Source organism: Bos indicus x Bos taurus, chromosome 12, assembly GCF_003369695.1.
Source record: "Bos indicus x Bos taurus breed Angus x Brahman F1 hybrid chromosome 12, Bos_hybrid_MaternalHap_v2.0, whole genome shotgun sequence".
Taxonomy (NCBI): domain Eukaryota; kingdom Metazoa; phylum Chordata; class Mammalia; order Artiodactyla; family Bovidae; genus Bos; species Bos indicus x Bos taurus.
The window spans coordinates 22551113-22571009 of record NC_040087.1 but is presented as its reverse complement, the minus strand read 5'-3'; the positions used below and the strand labels follow the sequence as shown (position 1 = coordinate 22571009).

The 19897-nt window shown below is 44.9% G+C and overlaps 1 protein-coding gene across 2 annotated transcripts in view; it reads right to left on the bottom strand.

Annotated features, from left to right (window-relative positions):
• The window catches only part of LHFPL6 (LHFPL tetraspan subfamily member 6), a 227510-nt gene extending 208614 nt beyond the window's left edge, over window positions 1-18896 (bottom strand). The window contains exons 1-2 of one of the 2 annotated variants that reach the window (XM_027557351.1): window positions 18580-18896; window positions 16550-17125 (exon numbers count right to left, since the gene is read on the bottom strand). In XM_027557351.1, the coding sequence (XP_027413152.1) occupies window positions 16550-16934 (385 nt within the window). In that variant the 5' untranslated portion in view covers window positions 16935-17125; window positions 18580-18896. The remainder of the gene's footprint in view (window positions 1-16549; window positions 17126-18579) is intronic. The other variant, XM_027557352.1, reaches the window with a different exon arrangement.
• Between the last annotated feature and the right edge of the window lie 1001 nt (window positions 18897-19897).

Below are 19897 nucleotides of genomic sequence, written 5' to 3'. Positions count from 1 at the left end.
ATCCGGTTCCATCACTTCATGGCAAATAGATGGGGAAACAGTGGAAATAGTGGCTAATTTTACTTTTGTGGGCTCCAAAATCACATATTCAAAAGCAGAGGCATTACTTTGCCATCAAAGGTCTGTCTAGTCAAGGCTATGGTTTTTCCAGTGGTCACATATCAGTGTGAGAGTTGGACTATAAAGAAAGCTGAGCGCCAAAGAATTGATGCTTTTGAACTGTGGTGTTGGAGAAGACTCTTGGGAGTCCCTTGGACTGCAAGGAGATCCAACCAGTCCATCCTAAAGATCAGTCCTGAGTGTTCATTGGAAGGACTGATGTTGAAGCTGAAACTCCAATACTTTGGCCACCTACTGCAAAGAGCTGAGTCATTTGAAAAGACCCTGATGCTGGGAAAGATTGAAGGCAGGAGGCGAAGGGGACAGCAGAGGATGAGATGGTTGGATGGCATTACCAACTCAATAGACATGAGTTTGGGTAAACTCAGGGAGTTGGTGATGGACAGGGAGGCCTGGTGTGCTGCGGTTCATGGGGTCGCAAAGAGTCGGACATGACTCAGCGACTGAACTGAACTGAACTGATGATAGTATTGGACACAAGAAGTGACCTAGCCAAAATCAGGAAGTGAGTGATAGTCACTTTAGTCCTGTCTGACTCTTTGCGACCCTATGGACTATAGCCCACCAGGCTCCTCTGTCCTTAGAATTCTCCAGGCAAGAATACTGGAGTGGGTTGCCATTTCCTCCTCCAGAGGAAGGAAATTTTGCTATCATGTATGACAGTACTGGACACAAGAAGTGACCTAGCCCAAATTAGGAAGTAGAGGAGTGGTAATTAACAGTGTAACACAGAGTGCAGTCCAAGCATGTCATGGGCCCCAAGTCAGAATTGGGCTCACGTGAATACCTGGATTCAAAATTTTCCACAATGATTTTGAGCAAATCATCCATCAAGTGGATGTAAATGTTGTGCTAAGGACAGGGGTGTGCTGAGAGACTGCAGCAGAGGGACTGGCAGTCACACATGGGAGGCAGCTCCCACAGGCCTCCCCCAGAAATAACCAACGTTGGTCAGGTTCCAAGGAAACACACAAAAGGCAGGATTCCTTCAACTGTGCCATCAGAGAAGGCTTTATAGGGAAGTCAGCATTCAAAACACACCTTCAAAAACAAGTGGACTTCGGGCTTGCATCAAGGGGAGGAGGGACGTGGCCAGCCAAGGCACAGACATGAGACCTGGGTAAAAAATATACAGGAAACACTATGACATTTAGGCTGGGCAAAGCACAGTCCAACATAAGGATGCCAGTAGATGGTGACATGATAAATGGGGCAGGTGCTGCTGCTGCTAAGTCACGTCAGTCATGTCCGACTCTGTGCGACCCCACAGAAGGCAGCCCACCAGGCTCCCCCATCCCTGGGATTCTCCAGGCAAGAACACTGGAGTGGGTTGCCATTTCCTTCTCCAATGCATGAAACTGAAAAGTGAAAGTGAAGTCGCTCAGTCATGCTCTGCGACCGCATGGACTGCAGCCTACCAGGCTCCTCCATCCATGGCATTTCCCAGGCAAGAGTACTGGAGTGGGGGTGCCATTGCCTTCTCTGGGGGCACGTGAGGCACCTTGTAAACAGCCTTTATCCACGGGAAGCATGAGGGGCCATGATCCCAGCCAAGAAGATGACTCTTGGTCACCACAAGGATGGACAAGAGGGAGGCAGGTGAGCAGGAACGTAGCCCGGGCAAAAGACAGACATTGGCCACTCAGTACGGGTCCTCTGAGCCATTTGAAATCAATGTGACAGGGCACCATGACACTGCAATGAAATGTAATTTAATGCCTTTTTAATTAATGGCTTTTTCACAATTAATGGCTTTTTAAATGGTCACTCAGAGATCATGACTATCGCAGTAACATGTCTCAATAACATGTCTCAGTACAGTTACATATTATATAAACTTGCTCATAGAACATTCAAGGCAGTAAGATGTCTCAGCCTTCTACAGGATTCAGCCTCTGATGACAAAACAGATGACTGTTTTACAGCATGTTCTTCTGCCCCATCTCTAGCCTCAATTTCAAAACACATTTTATCTTTCTCTAAGAATGCACTTGGTACAGTTTTTAAAGAATTATATACAAGCATCAAAGATATTTTCTTTTTATTTTGCTCAATCCCCCCCAGGATCCGAAACAAAAGCCCTACAAGCCCTGAATTGAGCTTTAATCTTAGAGAACATCACTGCAACATACAACCGCAAATATCACTGGCAAGGTTCATTTTGTGAAGATAAAAAAAAAAATGATCTAGCTGTAGAACACAATACTGAAGCTGGCTGTTGTTGGAATATCAATGACATCTTTCTGAGGGAGAGTCCAGTGACCAAAGCCCTGAATTTATAAACTCCCTGAGGTCACAACCCTATATTATATTTACTTCTTTTGTTTCCCACGGCACCCACAGCATAAGACTGCAGCAAGATTTTAAGATTAAATGAGAAAATCTGTACCAGAGTGTTTTGTATATTAAAAAATGATATATTCAAAGGAGCTAATATCAGGGACTTCAGTGGTGGTCCAGTAGTTAAGACTTGGAGCTTCCATTGCAGAGGGCAAGGGTTCAATGCCTGGTCAGGAAACTAAGATCCTGTATGCCATGCAGTATGGCCAAAAAAAACCCTCACAAAAATCCTATTTTTTATTGTTGTTGTTGTTAGGGGAGAGAGGTTGGAAAGGGAGGGAAATAAGTACACATATAGCTGATTTGGAGTTTCCCTGGTGGCTCAGACAGTAAAGAACCTGCCTGCAATGTGGGAGATTCAGGTTCGATCCTGGGTCAGGAAGATCCCCTGGAGAAGGGAATGGCTACCCACTCCAGTATTCTTGCCTGGAGAATTCTATGGACAGAGGAGCCTGACAGGCTACAGTCCATGGAATCGCAGACATGGACATGACTGAGCAACTAACACTTTCACTTTTCATAACTGATTCACTCTGCTGTATAGCAGAAACTAACACAACATTATAAAGCAATTATACTCCAATTAAAAAAGTTAAAAAATATTTTTTAATGTAGCTAGTATTAGGTGAATGGAACTCTAAAACGTTAGTTGACTTGGAACTCTAAAGAACTGATTTTCCTTTCAGTTAGTTTCTGTGGTTATTCAAAAAGGATAAAAACATGGATAGGTAGTAATCAAGCTATGTATCGAGGAAAGATGAGGTTTAAAGGAAGATACTTCGTGGAACCTAAGGATAATATTTAAAAAAATAACCACCAAGGTAAGCCAGAAAGAAAAACACCAATACAATATACTAACGCATATATGTTATTTAGAAAGATGGTAATGATAACCCTGTATGCGAGACAGCAAAAGAGACACAGATGTATAGAACAGTCTTTTGGACTCTGTGGGAGAGGGCGAGGGTGGGATGATTTGGGAGAATGGCATTGAAACATGCATAATATCATATAAGAAACAAATCGCCAGTCCAGGCTCGATGCAGGATACAGGATGCTTGGGGATGGTGCACTGGGATGACCCAGAGGGATGGTACGGGGAGGGAGGTGGGAGCGGGGTTCAGGATGGGGAACACGTGTACACCCGTGCAGATTCATGTTGATGTATGGCAAAACCAATACAATATTGTAAAGTAATTACCCTCCAATTAAAATAAATAAATTAAAAAAATAAAATAAAATAATGATCTCAGAAAAAAAAAATAATAACCACCAAGATGGAGAAAACCCACAACATGGAAGTAGGAGCTCAAAGAAACAAACACACCTATACAGATGGTGGGCTGCAGTCCATGGGGTCTCGAAGAGTCGGACATGACTGAGCGACTTCACTTTCACTTTTCACTTTCACGCATTGGAGAAGGAAATGGCAACCCACTCCAGTGTTCTTGCCTGGAGAATCCCAGGGACGGGGGAGCCTGGTAGGCTGCCGTCTATGGGGTCGCACAGAGTCGACATGACTGAAGCGACTTAGCAGCAGCAGCAGCATACAGACGCTGAGAACACCTATTCAGATCGCACCTCAAATGATGATCTACGGGGGTCAAATACAGCTAGTAACAAGGTGTATTTACTAGGTTCCTAAGTAATAAGTCACCTGCCAATAAGAATATTATTAGTTCAAAAATTACTTTGGGAAATACAGCAGAGTGCAATAGCAAACTATAAGTGGAAACAAAGTTCTTTTAGTTCTTTCTCAGTCTGCTTCTATTCATTATGTTATCTTCATAGCTAGAATTCTGCCTAACCAGTGAGCAGGACTCAGTAAATATCTGTGTAATGAAGCAAGCTAATTAACTGTTTAAGTTAAACTGTAAAATTTTGAGTCAAATATACCATTGGTAATGGCCGCCATTTATGGGGACGCTACCTTTTCAGGCCTGATATTACCTGACTTACATGTACACCTCGCAGAAACCCAATGAGTGTTACTAAAAAGCAGAGACATCACTTTGCCAACAAAGGTCCGTCTAGTCAAAGCTGTGGTTTTTCCAGTGGTCATGAACAGATGTGAGGGTTGGACCATAAAGAAGGCTGAGTGCTGAAGAATTGATGCTTTTGAACTGTGGTGCTGGGAAAGACTCTTAAGAGTCCCTGGAACAGCAAGGAGATCAAACCAGTCCATCCTAAAGGAAATCAACCCTGAATATTCATTGGAAGGACTGACACTGAAGCTCCAATACTTTGGCCACCTGATGCGAAGAAGTGACTCATTAGAAAAGACCCTGATGCTGGGAAAGATTGAGGGCAGGAGGAGAAGGGGGCGACAGAGGATGAATTGGTTGGATGGCATCACCGACTCAATGAACATGAGTTCGAGCAAACTTTAGGAGGTGGTGAAGGACAGGGAAGCCTAGTGTGCTGCAGTCCACGAAGAAGTCGCAAAGAGTCAGACACAACTTAGTGACTGAACAACAGCAGCAACAAAAGGTGAAAGAACTCAGGCTGAGTCAGTTGCTTGCCGGTGGCCATGAAGCTGTTGAGGGGCAGAATTCATCCCTGTCTGCCCAGATCCTGCTTTACAAGACAACGCACAACCACAGAATCATGTAAACACAAGAACAGTAGGCAGCACTTGAAGCTTTGTTAATAGAAGGGGGAAAAAGGCATTAACATTTTATTTTACTTACAGTCTTACAGAAACAGTTTCTTCTGAGATCCGACCACATGCAAAATCCTGAAGCATCCCACGTGGGGAAAACTGTTGTTATTCTAATCCCAGGCTGCAAGTAATGCTACAAAAACAATCTGCCACAACTTACAAGCTTAACAAGCTAAACAGGGAAAGTATAGAGAAATGAAAACATGTCCCTCCTCCAATATTTTCCACCATCTTAAAAACTCATCAGAGTCAGATTTCCAGATCGGCTCTAAGTAGACTGCAAGAAGATTATGGTAAAAACCACACCACACAAAGCACGATTGTCTGAAATTACTCTGAAGTCAAATGTACATAAAATGGTGCCACACAGAGAAGAAGAGCTGGCTGCTGTGTAATTTCATGAAACCTGCTGGGCACCGAGGTCATGGGCAGCCAAAGTGAATTTTAACTGGTGCCAACCAGGAGGCTATAATCAGGACAGCCACCAGTGGGCGGATGAGATAAATGAACCAATTGACTTTCTTCCACCAGGCGATCAAAATAGGAATGCCATCCTTATACATGAAACAAACAAAAAAAAACAAATGTTTTTTAAGTTAAAATATTCATCCTTCACATCTCTGTCTTTTCACTACATTTCTAGACTCTTCTTTCCTCCAGGCACATTTATGTGAGTGAACAGCATGCAGTGTGATTTCTGTTCCTACCTTGAGTTTTCCTGCAACCTACTCCAGAAAAATAAAATCTATTCCTACACAGCACAAACTTCTCCATAACCCTGGTCCACCAGCATAGCAGATGTCGAGTGGCTGGTGCTATCCAAGGGCAAGCTTAGAACTGATGATGGAGTCAGACACAGCCAAGAACCTGCCTTCCAATCAGGACAGTCAAATGCTAAAAGAAAGTGTCAGGATGAAAAACCACGTCTTTTTAAGAGTGAGTGAAGTAACACTGGGGCTTCCCAGGTGGCTCAATGGTGAGAAAAAAAAAAAAAAAAAATCCGCTTGCCAGTGCAGGAGACACAGGTTCAATCCCTGGGTCAGGAAGATCCTTTGGAGCAGGAAATGGCAACCCATTTCCAGTAATAATGGCAACCCAATACTCCAGTATTCTTGCCTGGAGAATCCCATGGACAGAGGAGTCAGGCAGGCTACAGTCCATGGAGTCACAAAGAGTCAGACTCAACTGGGCAACTGAGCACCAACACACAAAGTTACACTTCTCATAGGAGGTTCTCAAAGACACTATGGATCTATATATTTAAGCCTGATCTTTCTCATGAGCTCTTTGCCCATGTTGCCAACTACCTACATAACCTTCCACCTCAAGTCCTTGAGCCACAAACTGTGGATTCAGGAGGTGTTCTTTGGTCATTATCCTCCAGATCCTATGAGATGCACAAACTGAGTAGGCTGCCAAGCAGGGCAGCTTCTGCCAGCCTTAGCCAATTGGGCTGCAGACCTTGAGTCTTTTCTCCTCAGCACTGCCCATTGAAAAAGCCAAAAAGGGACTTCCTGGTGATCCAGTGATTAAGAATCTGTGCAGGGGACGTGGGTTCCATCCTTGGTCCAGGAAGATCTCACCTGCCACAGGACAACTAAGCCCGTATGCCACAACTACTGAAGCCCACGTGCCCTGGAGCCTGTGCTCGGCAACCAAAGAAGCCACTGCAAACAGAAGCACCGCAACTAGAGAAAGCTCCACATGCAGTAATGAAGACCCAGGGCACCAAAAATAAATAAATAAATAAAAATTGATTTTAAAAGAGAAAAAGCCAAAAAGGGGCCGGTACAGGACAACGGGAGCTCTGGACATATCGCTATTGATTAAATTCCTTTGCAACATGCTTTTGCATTTGTGGGAGTCACATGACTTATGTCAGTGCAGCCACAGGATCACTGACTTGCAATTGAATTGGTTCTGCCTTGATGTTCTTATTTTCCCTCTCCTCCAAGTTCCCCAATAAGATTAAGTCTCACTGAACTGCACTTCAACTGCTTGGGCCTTGCTGCCCCCTCCTTAGGGATCACCACAGCAAGGCTCTGGACTCTGGGAAACATAAGAGACAAATATAGACACAAAAGCTAGGATGGAAATACAAGCAGTGTGGCCTGGCAAGTCCCGTCTCTGTACCTCCTAGAAGAAGACTGTGGTTATGAGGTGTGGGACTCCCGCAGGAGACGTGGTTTACGAGGCAAGGTGACTACAGAGATTGTCAAGATTATAATTTTCTATTTAAATTAGCCAACGCAACCCCTGAAAACAAAACAAACCTACAAAACACATGAACAGCAGCAGAAACGATGTCTCGCCACTCACTAAATTGCAGAATATAGTGACTCTACTGTAGGTCCCACCTAGACAGGCAGAGAACGTGAAAAATCTTATATCTGTATCCAAGACAACGATGCGCATATAGTTGTCGGGGAGAAACAATACAGGGAGCTTGGATATTAACAGGGAGCCAAATGTGGTCAGGAGTGAGGAAAGGCTATATTGACTTTGACCATGAACCTATGTCCCCTTTTCCAGCTACACATGTGCTGGAATGCCACGATCCCGTAGGGAATCCAGGTCTTCCCAGGTGTGCCCAAACCCCTCCCAACATCATCAGGTACAATCTGCTACCCATACAGAAGGTACCTTCGTAGACTGCAAGAGGGGACCATCTGGGTAACCTCATCATAAGATAACATGGGGGTCAGAGTTTTAGAAAAACTCTGGAGCTTAAAGGTGGAGATAAACGCTAAGAAAGTCAGGTCTCATATGCAGCAACTCTCACCAAGGAGCACTAAATCACATGAGAATTAGATGTCATCACAGAATCATACCAATTTAGAACTTAAAGGCACATTTCATTTTTTCAAAAATTTGATTCGACAAACATATGGGAACTATAACTTACACTGGAATAACACAAGGACATTTCATCGTTCACGGCCTTCAGTGCAACTGACTTATGGCATAGAGATAATAATCATTGATAATATTAACTCATTAAGGCATAACTAGTTTCCTGTCTTGCTCTACCATATTACACATCTGTAACATGACTAACATAAGCTATTACATATAAGCTATGAAAGGAATCTATTAGGTCTCCAAACTACACTCATTTACTCGTCTAAAAATAGGAGCCATAAAACCCTTTTGCCTCGATCTTAGAAATGTGTTCAAAATCGTTTTCTGATTCCCACAGCTTCGCTGAGGTCTTCTCCATCTCTGGCCGAACCTGCTATAACAATAGCCTCTTGCTGCCTTTCCTGGTTTTGTTGTTTCCCCAGATCAGCCTTTATTTCTCATTGCCACTAGATTATATAGTTCCTAAGTCAGTTTCTCCCATAACCACTCAAAGACTTCAATCTAAAGTTGACCTTAGGTAAGTGTAGAATTCTTACCATTAAACAAAAATACAGACTTTCGGACCTGATTTTGTTCCATTACCCCCACTCCATACTTTACAGGATATTGCCATTTCCTGAACGCCCATCAGATCTTTTTATAACTCCTTGGCTTTGAGAATTTGACATTTCCACTGCTCGAAATTCCAAGGAGTCTTCTGCTCATCTTTCAAACCTAGTTCATCTAGTGCCTCTGTTATGAAGCCTTTGCAGACCCCTCCAGACACGAGGTCCCTTCCTCTCCTGTGCTCCTACAACATTTTGTTCACACTTCAGTGGACCCTGAACATTTTTAAACATTGGTGATTTTTGCCCATTCACCAAAACCCCCAAAAGTTCATAGTATGATATAATCTGCAACTTGGCTAAGGCGGGAACTGGAATTAAGTATTGTATTTTAGCCAGGATCCAGGAAAGCTGAAACCAGCCTAAGTATTTCAAACACAGAAAATGCAATATAATACAGGAAACGGGTTACACAGATGATGGAGGAGCTAAAAAGCCACATAGATGTTAAAGAGGTGACCCGGAAACTGGCATCAACCAAAAACTACTACCATCCATGAGACTGGAATGGTGTTGGAAGAAGAGGGCATCACCAATGACTGGAAGAACCGGGCTGTGTACCTGGTGAAGGATTGTTGACAGTGGCTTCCAAGGGGAGCTGTGACAGTGAAGGTCAGGGCTTTCCAAAAGGACAGACAATTGCTGCCAAAGATGCTGCCAAAGGGAGAGCTAGAGAGAGAGACATACCCTGGCTTCTCCTTCCCTCCCGTTTTCCAAGGGCCTCCCATTGGCCTAATCTATCCAGAGGCCAGGAGTCAAGGCTTCTGGGAAATGTAGTCTCCTGTGAAGCAGGAAATGACTGGCACCATGTGAGGCTGGTGAGCCCCTCACTTGGCAGCTGAATGAGCCTCACCAGCCTCTCAACAACTATATGCAATGGAATGGACATCTGTGTCCTGAGTCCTTTGGACTGTAATTATACCTCACACATTGGTTTCCTCCATAAGACCATGAGCGCCTCCACAGTAGTGACCTTATCTCAACTTATATCCTGGTGTGCTATTTGACATTTGGTAGGCACTCAATACGGAGAAGGCAATGGCAACCCACTCCAGTATTCTTGCCTAGAAAATCCCATGGACGGAGGGGCCTGGTAGGCTGCAGTCCGACTCCTGCAGGGTCGATAGGAGTCAGACACGACTGAGCGACTTCACTTTCACTTTTCACTTTCATGCATTAGAGAAGGAAATGGCAACCCACTCCAGTGTTCTTGCCTGGAGAATCCCAGGGACGGGGAGCCTGGTGGGCTGCCGTCTATGGGGTCGCACAGAGTCGGATATGACTGAAGCAATTTAGCAGCAGCAGCAGCAGGCACTCAATAAATACTGCTCAGTTCAGTTGAGTCACTCAGTCGTGTCCGGCTCTTTGCGACGCCATGGACTGCAGTACGCCAGTCTTCCCTGTTGATCACCAACTCCCAGAGTTTATTCAAACTCATGTCCATTGAGTCAGTGATGCCATCCAACCACCCATAAACACTCATGCCCTGGATTTATTACATGTTATAACTCAGCACTTCCTAAAGTTTGTTGTGCTGGCCACTAATTCAAAAAGATGCTACTGCCTATCATAGGTAAGTAGGACTCTGCAATTTCCAAACAAGTTTGTGAAACAGTGTTAAAGTTAACCTGGAAAAAAAAAAAGTTTAGCTGGTCTCATCGTACATTCAAGCTGCAATTAAAAAAAAACAATACTGTGGACTACATGGCTTAGAAACAACAGAAATTTATTTCTCCCATTTCTGGAAGCTAGAAGTTTAAGATCAGAGGGCCAGCACAGTTGGGTGGGGGCTCTCTTCTCCTTGTATCTTCACATGGGCAGAAGGGGCGAGGTGCTCTCTTCAACTTCTTTATAAGGGCACTAATCTCATCTGTGAGGGGTTCACCCTCATGACCTAATCATCTCCCAAAGTCCCCACCTTCTAATACCATCCCATGAGCATGAGGATTTCAACAAATGAATTTTGTGGGAGGACACAAATATTCAGACAGAGCAGCTTGTTTCTTCATTGCAGATAATACAGTTCATTCAGAGCTTTCAAAATGTGCTTGAAGAGAGAGATGTAGAATTATGCAGCATCATGCAACATATATGACTACAGAACATACATGTTTTCCAAAAGACTAACACTACACAGGGACATCAATTAAGGAGTCACTGCTTTAATTATCTTCACATTTGTGATATTTTATTTCTTTGAAATATTCCCATGAGGTAGAGAAGAACAAGGTCACTTACAGATAAAAATGTTGCTAATAAATAACTAAAACTAATACATCAAGTATTAATTGAATATATAAGATGTTATTTACTATTCTAAATATTATAGAGCTAGAAGGAAAATGTAAATATTCACCTATGTTAAGAGACTTATTATTCCTAATGGCCAGAAATTCTGAATTCTACATATAATACAAAATGGAATTTCAATTATTGCTGAAATAGTATGGTGATAGCATTCACAACTCAGCCAATAATTAATGGGATAACTTTGGGTGTCACTCTAAAATTCAGTGTTCATAACTGTTTAAAAAAAAAGAGAGAGAGAGAGACAACAAATAACCTGCCTCACTGGGGTGAAATAAGAACTGAATATGTTCTAAGGATCACCAGTCCCTGCAGGGACCCCACTGCAAATTACTTAGGAAAACACATAATACTACACTTTCCCCATGCCCCCCAGGAGGTTGGTACAGGCATCAAAATACTCTAGATTCTGTGCTGTAATGAAATTTATTAACTTTCGATAACCAACTGTTTCTCCAATCTACTTGTTTCCCAAATGGTTCTGCTTTTCCTGTTTACAGCTACTGGTATCCCCCAGGAATCTGTGATCCCTCGAACATGAATGTGATGCCTTATGAAAACAAAAATATGAATTTTAATGATAGCCAGGAATAAACGTTTTAAACTTGAGGCTGTTATGCTTTCTGATTATAAGCAACACACACACGAGGACACCCTTGGCAAGCTAGAGTTAGCTGCAAAGTTCAAGAACCAATAACGTAACAGTGATGACTCTGTATGAGGCGCAAATTGGATGCATCTTGAGATGCTGCCTATGTATTGTAGAGTGAGATAAAGCTGTCTTGAGTGTGTGTTTTTTTTCTTTTGAAATGATTATGAATTTACATGCCTCAGCTGGTTTTTCCTATAACTGAAAATACATGTTTTACAAGGCAATGGGACAATTCATAAATCTATGCAGATGTAAATCTAGTGAGATTTAGTTAGTGTGTCAGTGAGACTTGATTTAGTTTAGTTTATGTGGTTTTTCAAGTAGTCATGTATGGATGTAAGAGTTGAACCATAAAGAAAGCTGAACATCAAATAATTGATGCTTTCAAACTGTGGTGCTGGAGAAGACTCTTCAGTCTCTTGGACACAAGATCAAACCAGTCAATCCTAAAGGAAATCAACCCTGAACAGTCATTGGAAGGACTGATGCTGAAGCTCCAATACTTTGGCCACCTGAGGCGAAGAAGTGACTCATTAGAAAAGACTGATGCTGGGAGAGATTGAAGCAGGAGAAGGGGGCAACAGAGGACGAGATGGTTGGATGGCATCACCGACTCAATGGACATGAATTTGAACAAACCTCGAGAGATAGTGAAAGGCAGGGAAGGCTGGCGTGCTGAGTCCATGGGTTTGCAAAGAGTCGGACACAGCTTAGCGACTAAGCAACAACAAATGTGTTAGTGAAACTAACCAGTCCAGACAGACCCTGACCTCAGAAGTGTCAGCTCTCCCTGCGTTAGCTGGTGGCAACAAAGGGAAGTAAGTCAAAAATCAGATGATTCTCTTAGAAAGACTCTACTCCACAAGAAGGAAATGAAGATTTGGACATTATGGGTACAGTGGCTTTTAAGTGGCTCAGAGTTCAAAGCAACTCACCTGTGCTTTACACGGTAAGGTTAGAGGAAGGAGGAAACAGTAGTTCGTGATCTCTAAGGTGTAATTTAAAGAGGAGCAAGAAGAGCTCTGCCTGTTGCCCCAACTAGCCCAGGAAATGCCTGGATTTCTTAAAAATTAGAGCAACTTCTTACGGTGAGGACACTGTCACTAAAGGGCCATGCTGCCCATTAACACATCAACACTTATTTGCCTTATTTCTCAGCTGTCATGTGACAGAGAACCTGGATGTGAAGGAAAGCAGAACGCGACAAATCGTCATGGCTGATCAGGTTTAAAGTGGAGCAGGGGGAGGAGACGTTGCAAGCCCTCATCCCAAAGGATGAAAGACAAGTCCAGGTGGAGCCCTACAGTGAGGGGCTCCGGAGGGGCCATGATGCTTTCAGCACAGAGATGGGTTTGTGGCAAGAAGCACTCTGTTGTCATTACTGTCGTGAGTGGCACTTAACCATCAATTAGTTGAAGAGATGGTCTCGCCTGGCTTCTCTGAACAGAACAGTGTCTCAACTGGAAAGGTAGTTGTTTACTACTGATTTGCATTCTACACTCATTTTAAACACATATGCGACTCGCATCCAAACGAAATATGGAATAATGCCCATTTGGGACTCCTCCGAGCCCTCTCATTATAGCACCAGCAATTTCCAAAGATGAAATCTACAGATTCGGACGCTGACAATTACAAGCACCCGTGGGCAGAACTTCAGTTCAGTTCAGTTGCTCAGTTGTGTTGACTCTTTGCGACCCCATGGACTGCAGCGCGCCAGGGCTCCCTGTCCATCACCAGCTCAAACTCATGTCCATCGAGTCGGTGATGCCATCCAACCATCTCATCCTCTGTCATCCCCTTCTCCTGCTGCCTTTAATCTTTACCAGCATCAGGGCCTTTTCAAATGAGTCAGCTCATTTGAACTTAAGATAGCCTTAATATGTCCTTACAGTGTTCTTACATGCTTCATTTACAGAGCCCGTAAATAAGATATTTTTCTAATGCATACGTCAAAAGTTTGGTATTAAGCTTTAAAAAAGTCTATTAAAGTACTTAATGATGTATCGGAAAGAACATAATTTTGCGTTCCACAAACAGAAACGTTACAACCTCTATCTTCTCATAACACCACTACTACACTTTCAGTGTGTCAACATTTTTACTAGATGTGATACTTTTCAAAGGCTTTCTATGTGCCTGTTAAAAATTGAATTGAGGATAAAACTCAACCCAAGCTGGTTTTTAAAAATTATGACAAAGACATGACTTAAAACACAAGATGGAGATGGTGGCAATTAAAGTTTATGAGCAAGTTACTGCAAGAAAGGCAGAAGCCACTGACTCCTTGGAGGACTTCTCTTATAGGTGGTAAATGTCCGTGGACCACAGTGCCCCCTCTGTGTTGTCCCATTCATTTGCAGGTGACATTTTAACCTCGAAGCAGCCACAGCAAGACGATTCAAAATGAAGTTGACACTGTGTCCTTTAACGAGTTCCAAAGTACTGCAGGGGTTTTACTGCCTGATGTTACACCATATGCGCACACTCTGGACACAGCAGGCAGGGTTAAGCAGGATGCTTCTGCGCTCAGCCATTCTCCTGCTTCCTGTTGTTGTTGGAGCAATCCTAAGTTTAGCTAAACATAACCTTTCTGGGTGGATCATTTTTTAGAAGGAGAATCCACCTTATAGCAGAGTGCCCTGTAATGTTGACTGTATTTTGAAAGCACAGACATTGAGTAAATTCACAGAACTCAGTGATTTGGTGCTGTGCTATCTTTATGAAACCTATTCTATGAAAACTTTCATAAAATTATTTATCACTCAAGTTTTTATGCATAAAAGCTTGAACAAGTATGAAATGAACAGGAGAAATTCTTTCTGAAGCATTTTTTGGTCAACTGGTCTATCACTAAAGCGGTAGTGATTAATGGCAAACTTTTCAAAATCTTTTCTTTAGCTCAAGTTATTTTTTAATTCTAAAATGACGATTGTCTTGGGTAGTGGGGATATATTTACTTACTCGGGTCCTCAAAAGGTTTGAATCAGAAAATCCCTCTTAGGTTTCACATTCAGAATTTTTTTCTGCAGGATATGAGTAATCTATTTGAGACATGCTAATAAGAACCCATAGCCTCAGCTCAATGTCAGTAACTCTTAACAAGTGAGAGTTCATGAAGAGCATATACGAGGGAAAAAAACAGACCTTTTAAAAGTATACATAACTTCTACTATGGTCTTTTCCCTTGAGTTTTCTGTAAAGTAGAACATTAAGCTCTTTATAATTCCCCCAAATCTATAGATAGTTTAGAGAGAGAAGCATAAATCTCACAAGTCTCAGATTTACTTCCTGTTGCCTTCTTGCATGAGACATTTAAAGGTAATCAATAAAAACTGATTCCTCTTCGTAAGCACTTTCCTGTTCTACCAGAAACAATAGTAGCCTCTGCCCCAAAGTGAAGAGGAAAAAATGAAAAGTAATGTTTACCAGGAGAAAAAGAAATTATCCAAGTATTTTTCCTGAGCCAAGTGAAACACAAACTGCAAGTCAAAAGTTTATTCTTAAAGAAAAAAAAAAAAAAACTTTTAAATATTCCTGGCATTAGTCCTGTTTTTCAAATCTGAGGTATCAACAAGTTTTTAACTCCGGATTTGTATTTCCACTCTCTGCAAAAACCTCATTCCGTTTCCTAATGGCTTTCCGGTACTGTCCTTCTGTAGGAATCTGTACATCACACGCAAGACTTGTGCTCAATGCTGAACAGTAAAGGAAGGACAGTTAAGCCCCCCAATTACCTCCTAGGGCAGAGTGAGCCACAAAACCCCAGGGAACAAATAGATGAGAACAGAGTTACATCTGGTAAGGAAATAAAGAACTGCAAACAACTGGATCTCTTACTCCAAAACACAACACTCTGGACCCCTTGCATTTTCAGCACAAGAATTTTCATACTCAAAACGTTACTTGAAAGTTTAATATTAGATAATCTGAAATCATCTGTTGGGATGTCTCCAATATGTAGACTCTATCTGAGGACTCTGTAGTGTTTTCTCCTCTTCTGGATTTTTCACAAAAGACTGCAAGAGAGCACCCAAAGAAAGAGCCGGGTTGCAGACTCTTACTTTGCGATGAAGTTACAAATATATTTTATATATTTTCCTGGCTTCCTGTTTCCCCGTGTTCTGTACTATCTGCAGAGGTTGTCATATTTCACCAAGGCGGATTATAAATCAGACAAGTTCAGCCCGTCAGGTTGAAAAATGGAGGTGAAAGGCACAGCGGAAAATAAATAAAGTATAATTAAAACCATATGACCAGAAATATTGAAGCAATACTTGCTGGAGGAAACCCAAGTAAAAATCAAACCTTTTCTGGTGTTAGTGAGACTAGCCAGTCCATTTGAAATAAGCACACATCACTTGTTAAAAATTCCTTTTTTTTTTCCTTCACAGCAAAAGCAGTCCTAACAAAGTAATTAAGCCTACCTTTGTGGCATAGTGAAATTCATAATTGTTCATGTAAAACTGATCTCTCATTTAAAACTGTAATCACTTATTTAGAAACATAATTTAAGATGGGGCAAGGCTCAATTTTATATCCAACAAAGAGTATTAAAGGCTTATGATGACAATGTTGACTCAAAAACCTTTTCTACTTTTCGTGAAGTTTTCATCTCTTAAGATCTCAGGACTCCAGAAAGACACAGACACTGCAATTGCTGGTTGTTGATCGTAAAGAGCCAGTAGCTATAAAATCCAAACTGTCTCCTCTCCAACATTATAAACAACCTAGACGTTACTGCCCCACAGAGGTGGTGCTTAGCAGACCAATGATGTACATGTTTGGGGATATACAGAAATTAAGAGCTCTTGATGTTTATAAAGCAATTCCAGTAAAGAATCTCTGACTTTGGCAATCTGTCCCCAAAGCCACTCTATATCCACATCTCCCTATCGTTCCAAGTGTCAATTACCATAATCTCAGTAGACAGCTGGAACACAATTTTCAATATTGCTCCAGGATTCCAGTAAACAAGTGAAGTTGAGTGAAGTCACTTACCCCCCAGAAACTGAATTCCTCCGGCCACTCTTCCTACAGTCCGGGAGATGAGCTCCGACACGCAGCAGCCCATGAGGGCAGTGAGCGCCACCAGGAGGAGCAGGCCACAGCCCAGGCCGGTCACGATGGTACAGATTCTCCATTCCGCGCTGGGAATGCCCTGGAAAGAGGCATAGCGCCCACACTCCTCAACCATCACCATCATCTGCCGACTCTCATCGTGCACAGGATACGAGCACCTCCGGAAAGTGCCGAAGGACACGGGCTTGCCCAGCTGTGATCCCCAGAGCCAGTAAGGCATGAAGAACCCCACGCAGGAGGTGGCTGCACAGAGAAACGAGAGCAGCGCCCAGATGACCCCGGTGCAAGTCAGACTGGATGCCATCTTTCACCTGACAGGGCAAGGAGGACCCAAAGTAACTGTTCGGGGTCTGCAGGAAGAAGTAAAGGCCGTCAAACTACCGGCTCCCCGCAGGTAATCCACAGTTCTGTGATGGGAGAGTGGCTACTAACAGAACGGATCTTCAGTCTTACTGGACATCAACTTCCCATTCTCTGCAGTAAGGATGCTGATCCCTGGAAAAACCACAACATTAAAGATTAAATGTCTTTACAGAAAAGATACGACCAACTCAGTTGGTCTGCAACTTTCAATTAACACCCATTCAGAGACACCTCCATAGTTCAAAAGTGAGAAGAACCCATTCTATCAACTTCTCGGTAATTCAAATTTTGTCAGACTGGCTTAAAGCTTTTTCATGTACACATGTTCCCTAATTAACTCGGACAGCTACTTACTTAAAGAAATGCATGACTTATTCCTACTTGCCAAGCCAGTGAATTCATTTCATATCCTCACGTTAAAAAGAACGCAGCATTTTTACTGGCGGTAAACAGAATTCTGAATGTTATACTAAAATAACCATAGTGTGGTTTATTCAGTTGGCTTACAAGTTCACGCTCATAATTTGCAGCAACTTTTCTGTGTTCCTTTAGGTGCATTAACTCTCTGCATGAGCCCGAACAAAATAATTAGACTCATTTTCACAATTACAGACTGTCTAGGCATACAGAGTGGATGGGACTCTTAGGCGTCTTGCCATGCTTATTCAGTAGTGTTTGGGAATGCCTTCAGTCTCAACTATCTTCTCTAGTGTCAACAAAAGAAAGCCTGTGTACGACTCATTTTCATATCTGCAATTCCGATTAATTGCTTCTAATTAAATTATTGGAACCATCTTTCCCATTGAATGAATGACTATGTCTCATCTGAAAGAGTCCATACCTTCCAGTCATTCCAGGGGTTCCACTTGCATCCTGCCCTCCCTTTTCAAACCGAGTTCCTTAGAACCACTTTCCCTACTTTTCATAAAGAACACAGAAGCCCAGAGCCCATGCACCCCACGGTTCCATTCCCAGGACTCCAGCTCTCAGAGTCCATCTCAAATCCTCCCCCTTTCCTTTCCAACTCCCACCCCTGCCCTTTGCTTTTCACCCACCGCCCCTTTTCCACTCCAGTATGTCACTCACTCCAGGGGAGCTCCGGCTACTTTTTTTTTTAATCTTGTCAACTGATGTCAGCATCAGCATTAGTCGCTGAAGTTGGTCTGTCTGGGCCCTGAGGCTGGGGCAGACGCGGGGTGGGGGGGCACTGAGTGGGTGGGGAGGGGGCCCTCACCTCGAGCTGGGGCCAGGCACCCCGGGGGGTAAGACCAGACAAGCCCTTAGCCAGCCAGCCCCCCGCAACGGCCGCAACCACCCCCACCCCGAAGACACACAACGATCCTTTAACTCCCCAAAGGGGAAGAGGGACATTTTCCAGCCGGCCCTGCGCGGAGGGAGGAGGTGAGGATGGGGTCCCCCACCCCGCCCCGGAGGCAGACGGACGCGGCGGGCCGGGCGAGCCGGCGGGGAGCCCAGCTCAGGAAGTCCGGAGCCTCGGGGGCAGCCCAACTCCGGCGTCCGGGGACGAGGGGCGAGAGAGAAAGGCGCGGAGCCCGCGCCCGGGGGCAGCCGCGCGCTGGACTCACATGGCTGGCGGGCGGCGGCCGCCCTCCCTCCTGGGGCCGGGGCGCACTCACAACTTGCTGTCTCTCTCCGGCGGAGCATCCACGGCGCGCCGGACCGTCCTTCCTTCTTCGCCGCGGTCCGCGACAGCCGCGGAGCCTCCGGGGCTGGCCGCGGGAGGGGTGCGCAGGGGCCGGCAGGGGGCGGAGGTCTTCGGGAGGACGCGCGGCGCCGCGCCCGGGCAGCCCGCGCAGCTCGGGCTCTCCGGCGGCGGCTCGGGCGGAGCGCTGGGGCGGCGCGCGGGGCGCCGGAGCTCACGGGCGGAGGAGCCGATCTGATCTGCCTTTGGCAGGCGAGGCACGCAGCGCCTCCTCCCCTCCGCCGCCCGGCCCTCCTCTCGCCTGTCCCCTCCCCTCGCGCCCGCCGGGACCCGGAGCGGACGCGGCCCGGGCGCGGCCGGCGGGGACACTCCCGGCGCGCGGGGCGGGGAGGGGGCGCGGCCCCTTGGAGCCGGGGTCCCCTCCCACCTCACTCCCCTAAACCTGGGCGGCTTTCTCGGCCCCTCCGGCCCCGAGCCCCCTCCCGGCCTCCTCGCACAGTCACTGCTTCCAACCCGAGAGTGGGATGGAGGCAGACAGACCGAGAAGTAGGGGAGAAAGTTGCTGGTCCTCTGGGGTGCTCCCCGGCGGGGGGCGGGGGGACGGGAGGGGGTCTGGGAGCTGAGACACGCTCCCTGGCTGCTCTCCTGAGTCTGGTGTTTGGGGTGTAAGCTCCGGCTTCCGACCGCCTTTAGGAGATGGAGATGGAGAGCAGGGCTCTAGAGACTGGTGCAGTGATTCCTTTCGAGCTTTCCTGGGATGTGGTCACTTTGGAAGGGGGTGAGCAAGGCCAGTGTGGGCGTGGGAATGGGAGGCAGAGAGCGGAGAGCCCCCTCTGGGGTTCCGTCTGGCAGCCGCCTTTCCAGCCAAGCCAGAGGGAAAAAAGCAGGGGAAGATTCCAGCAAACCTCTCCCAAGAGACCTCCTCTTTGGGAACCTCTTTCAAAGCGTTTCTCCCTGTCTGTCCCCTCTCTCCCCCTTCTGTTTCTGTCTCTCTCTCTCTCCTCTCTCTCTTCCTCTCCCTCTCTTCCCTTCCACATTTCGGTCCAATCACTCTTGCAATCAATACCTCCATTCAATTTCTTTACCTAGAAAACACTGGTTTTAATTCCCTCTCTGGACGTCAGTTCTTTTTTGCTTGTCCTTAGCGCTAACCCCTTTGGAAGTTGAAAGCCACATTCAGCAGACTGTGGGAGTCCTTGCTGAAGGCGGTATTTTAAGAACCCTGCCATCTGGGAATAGCA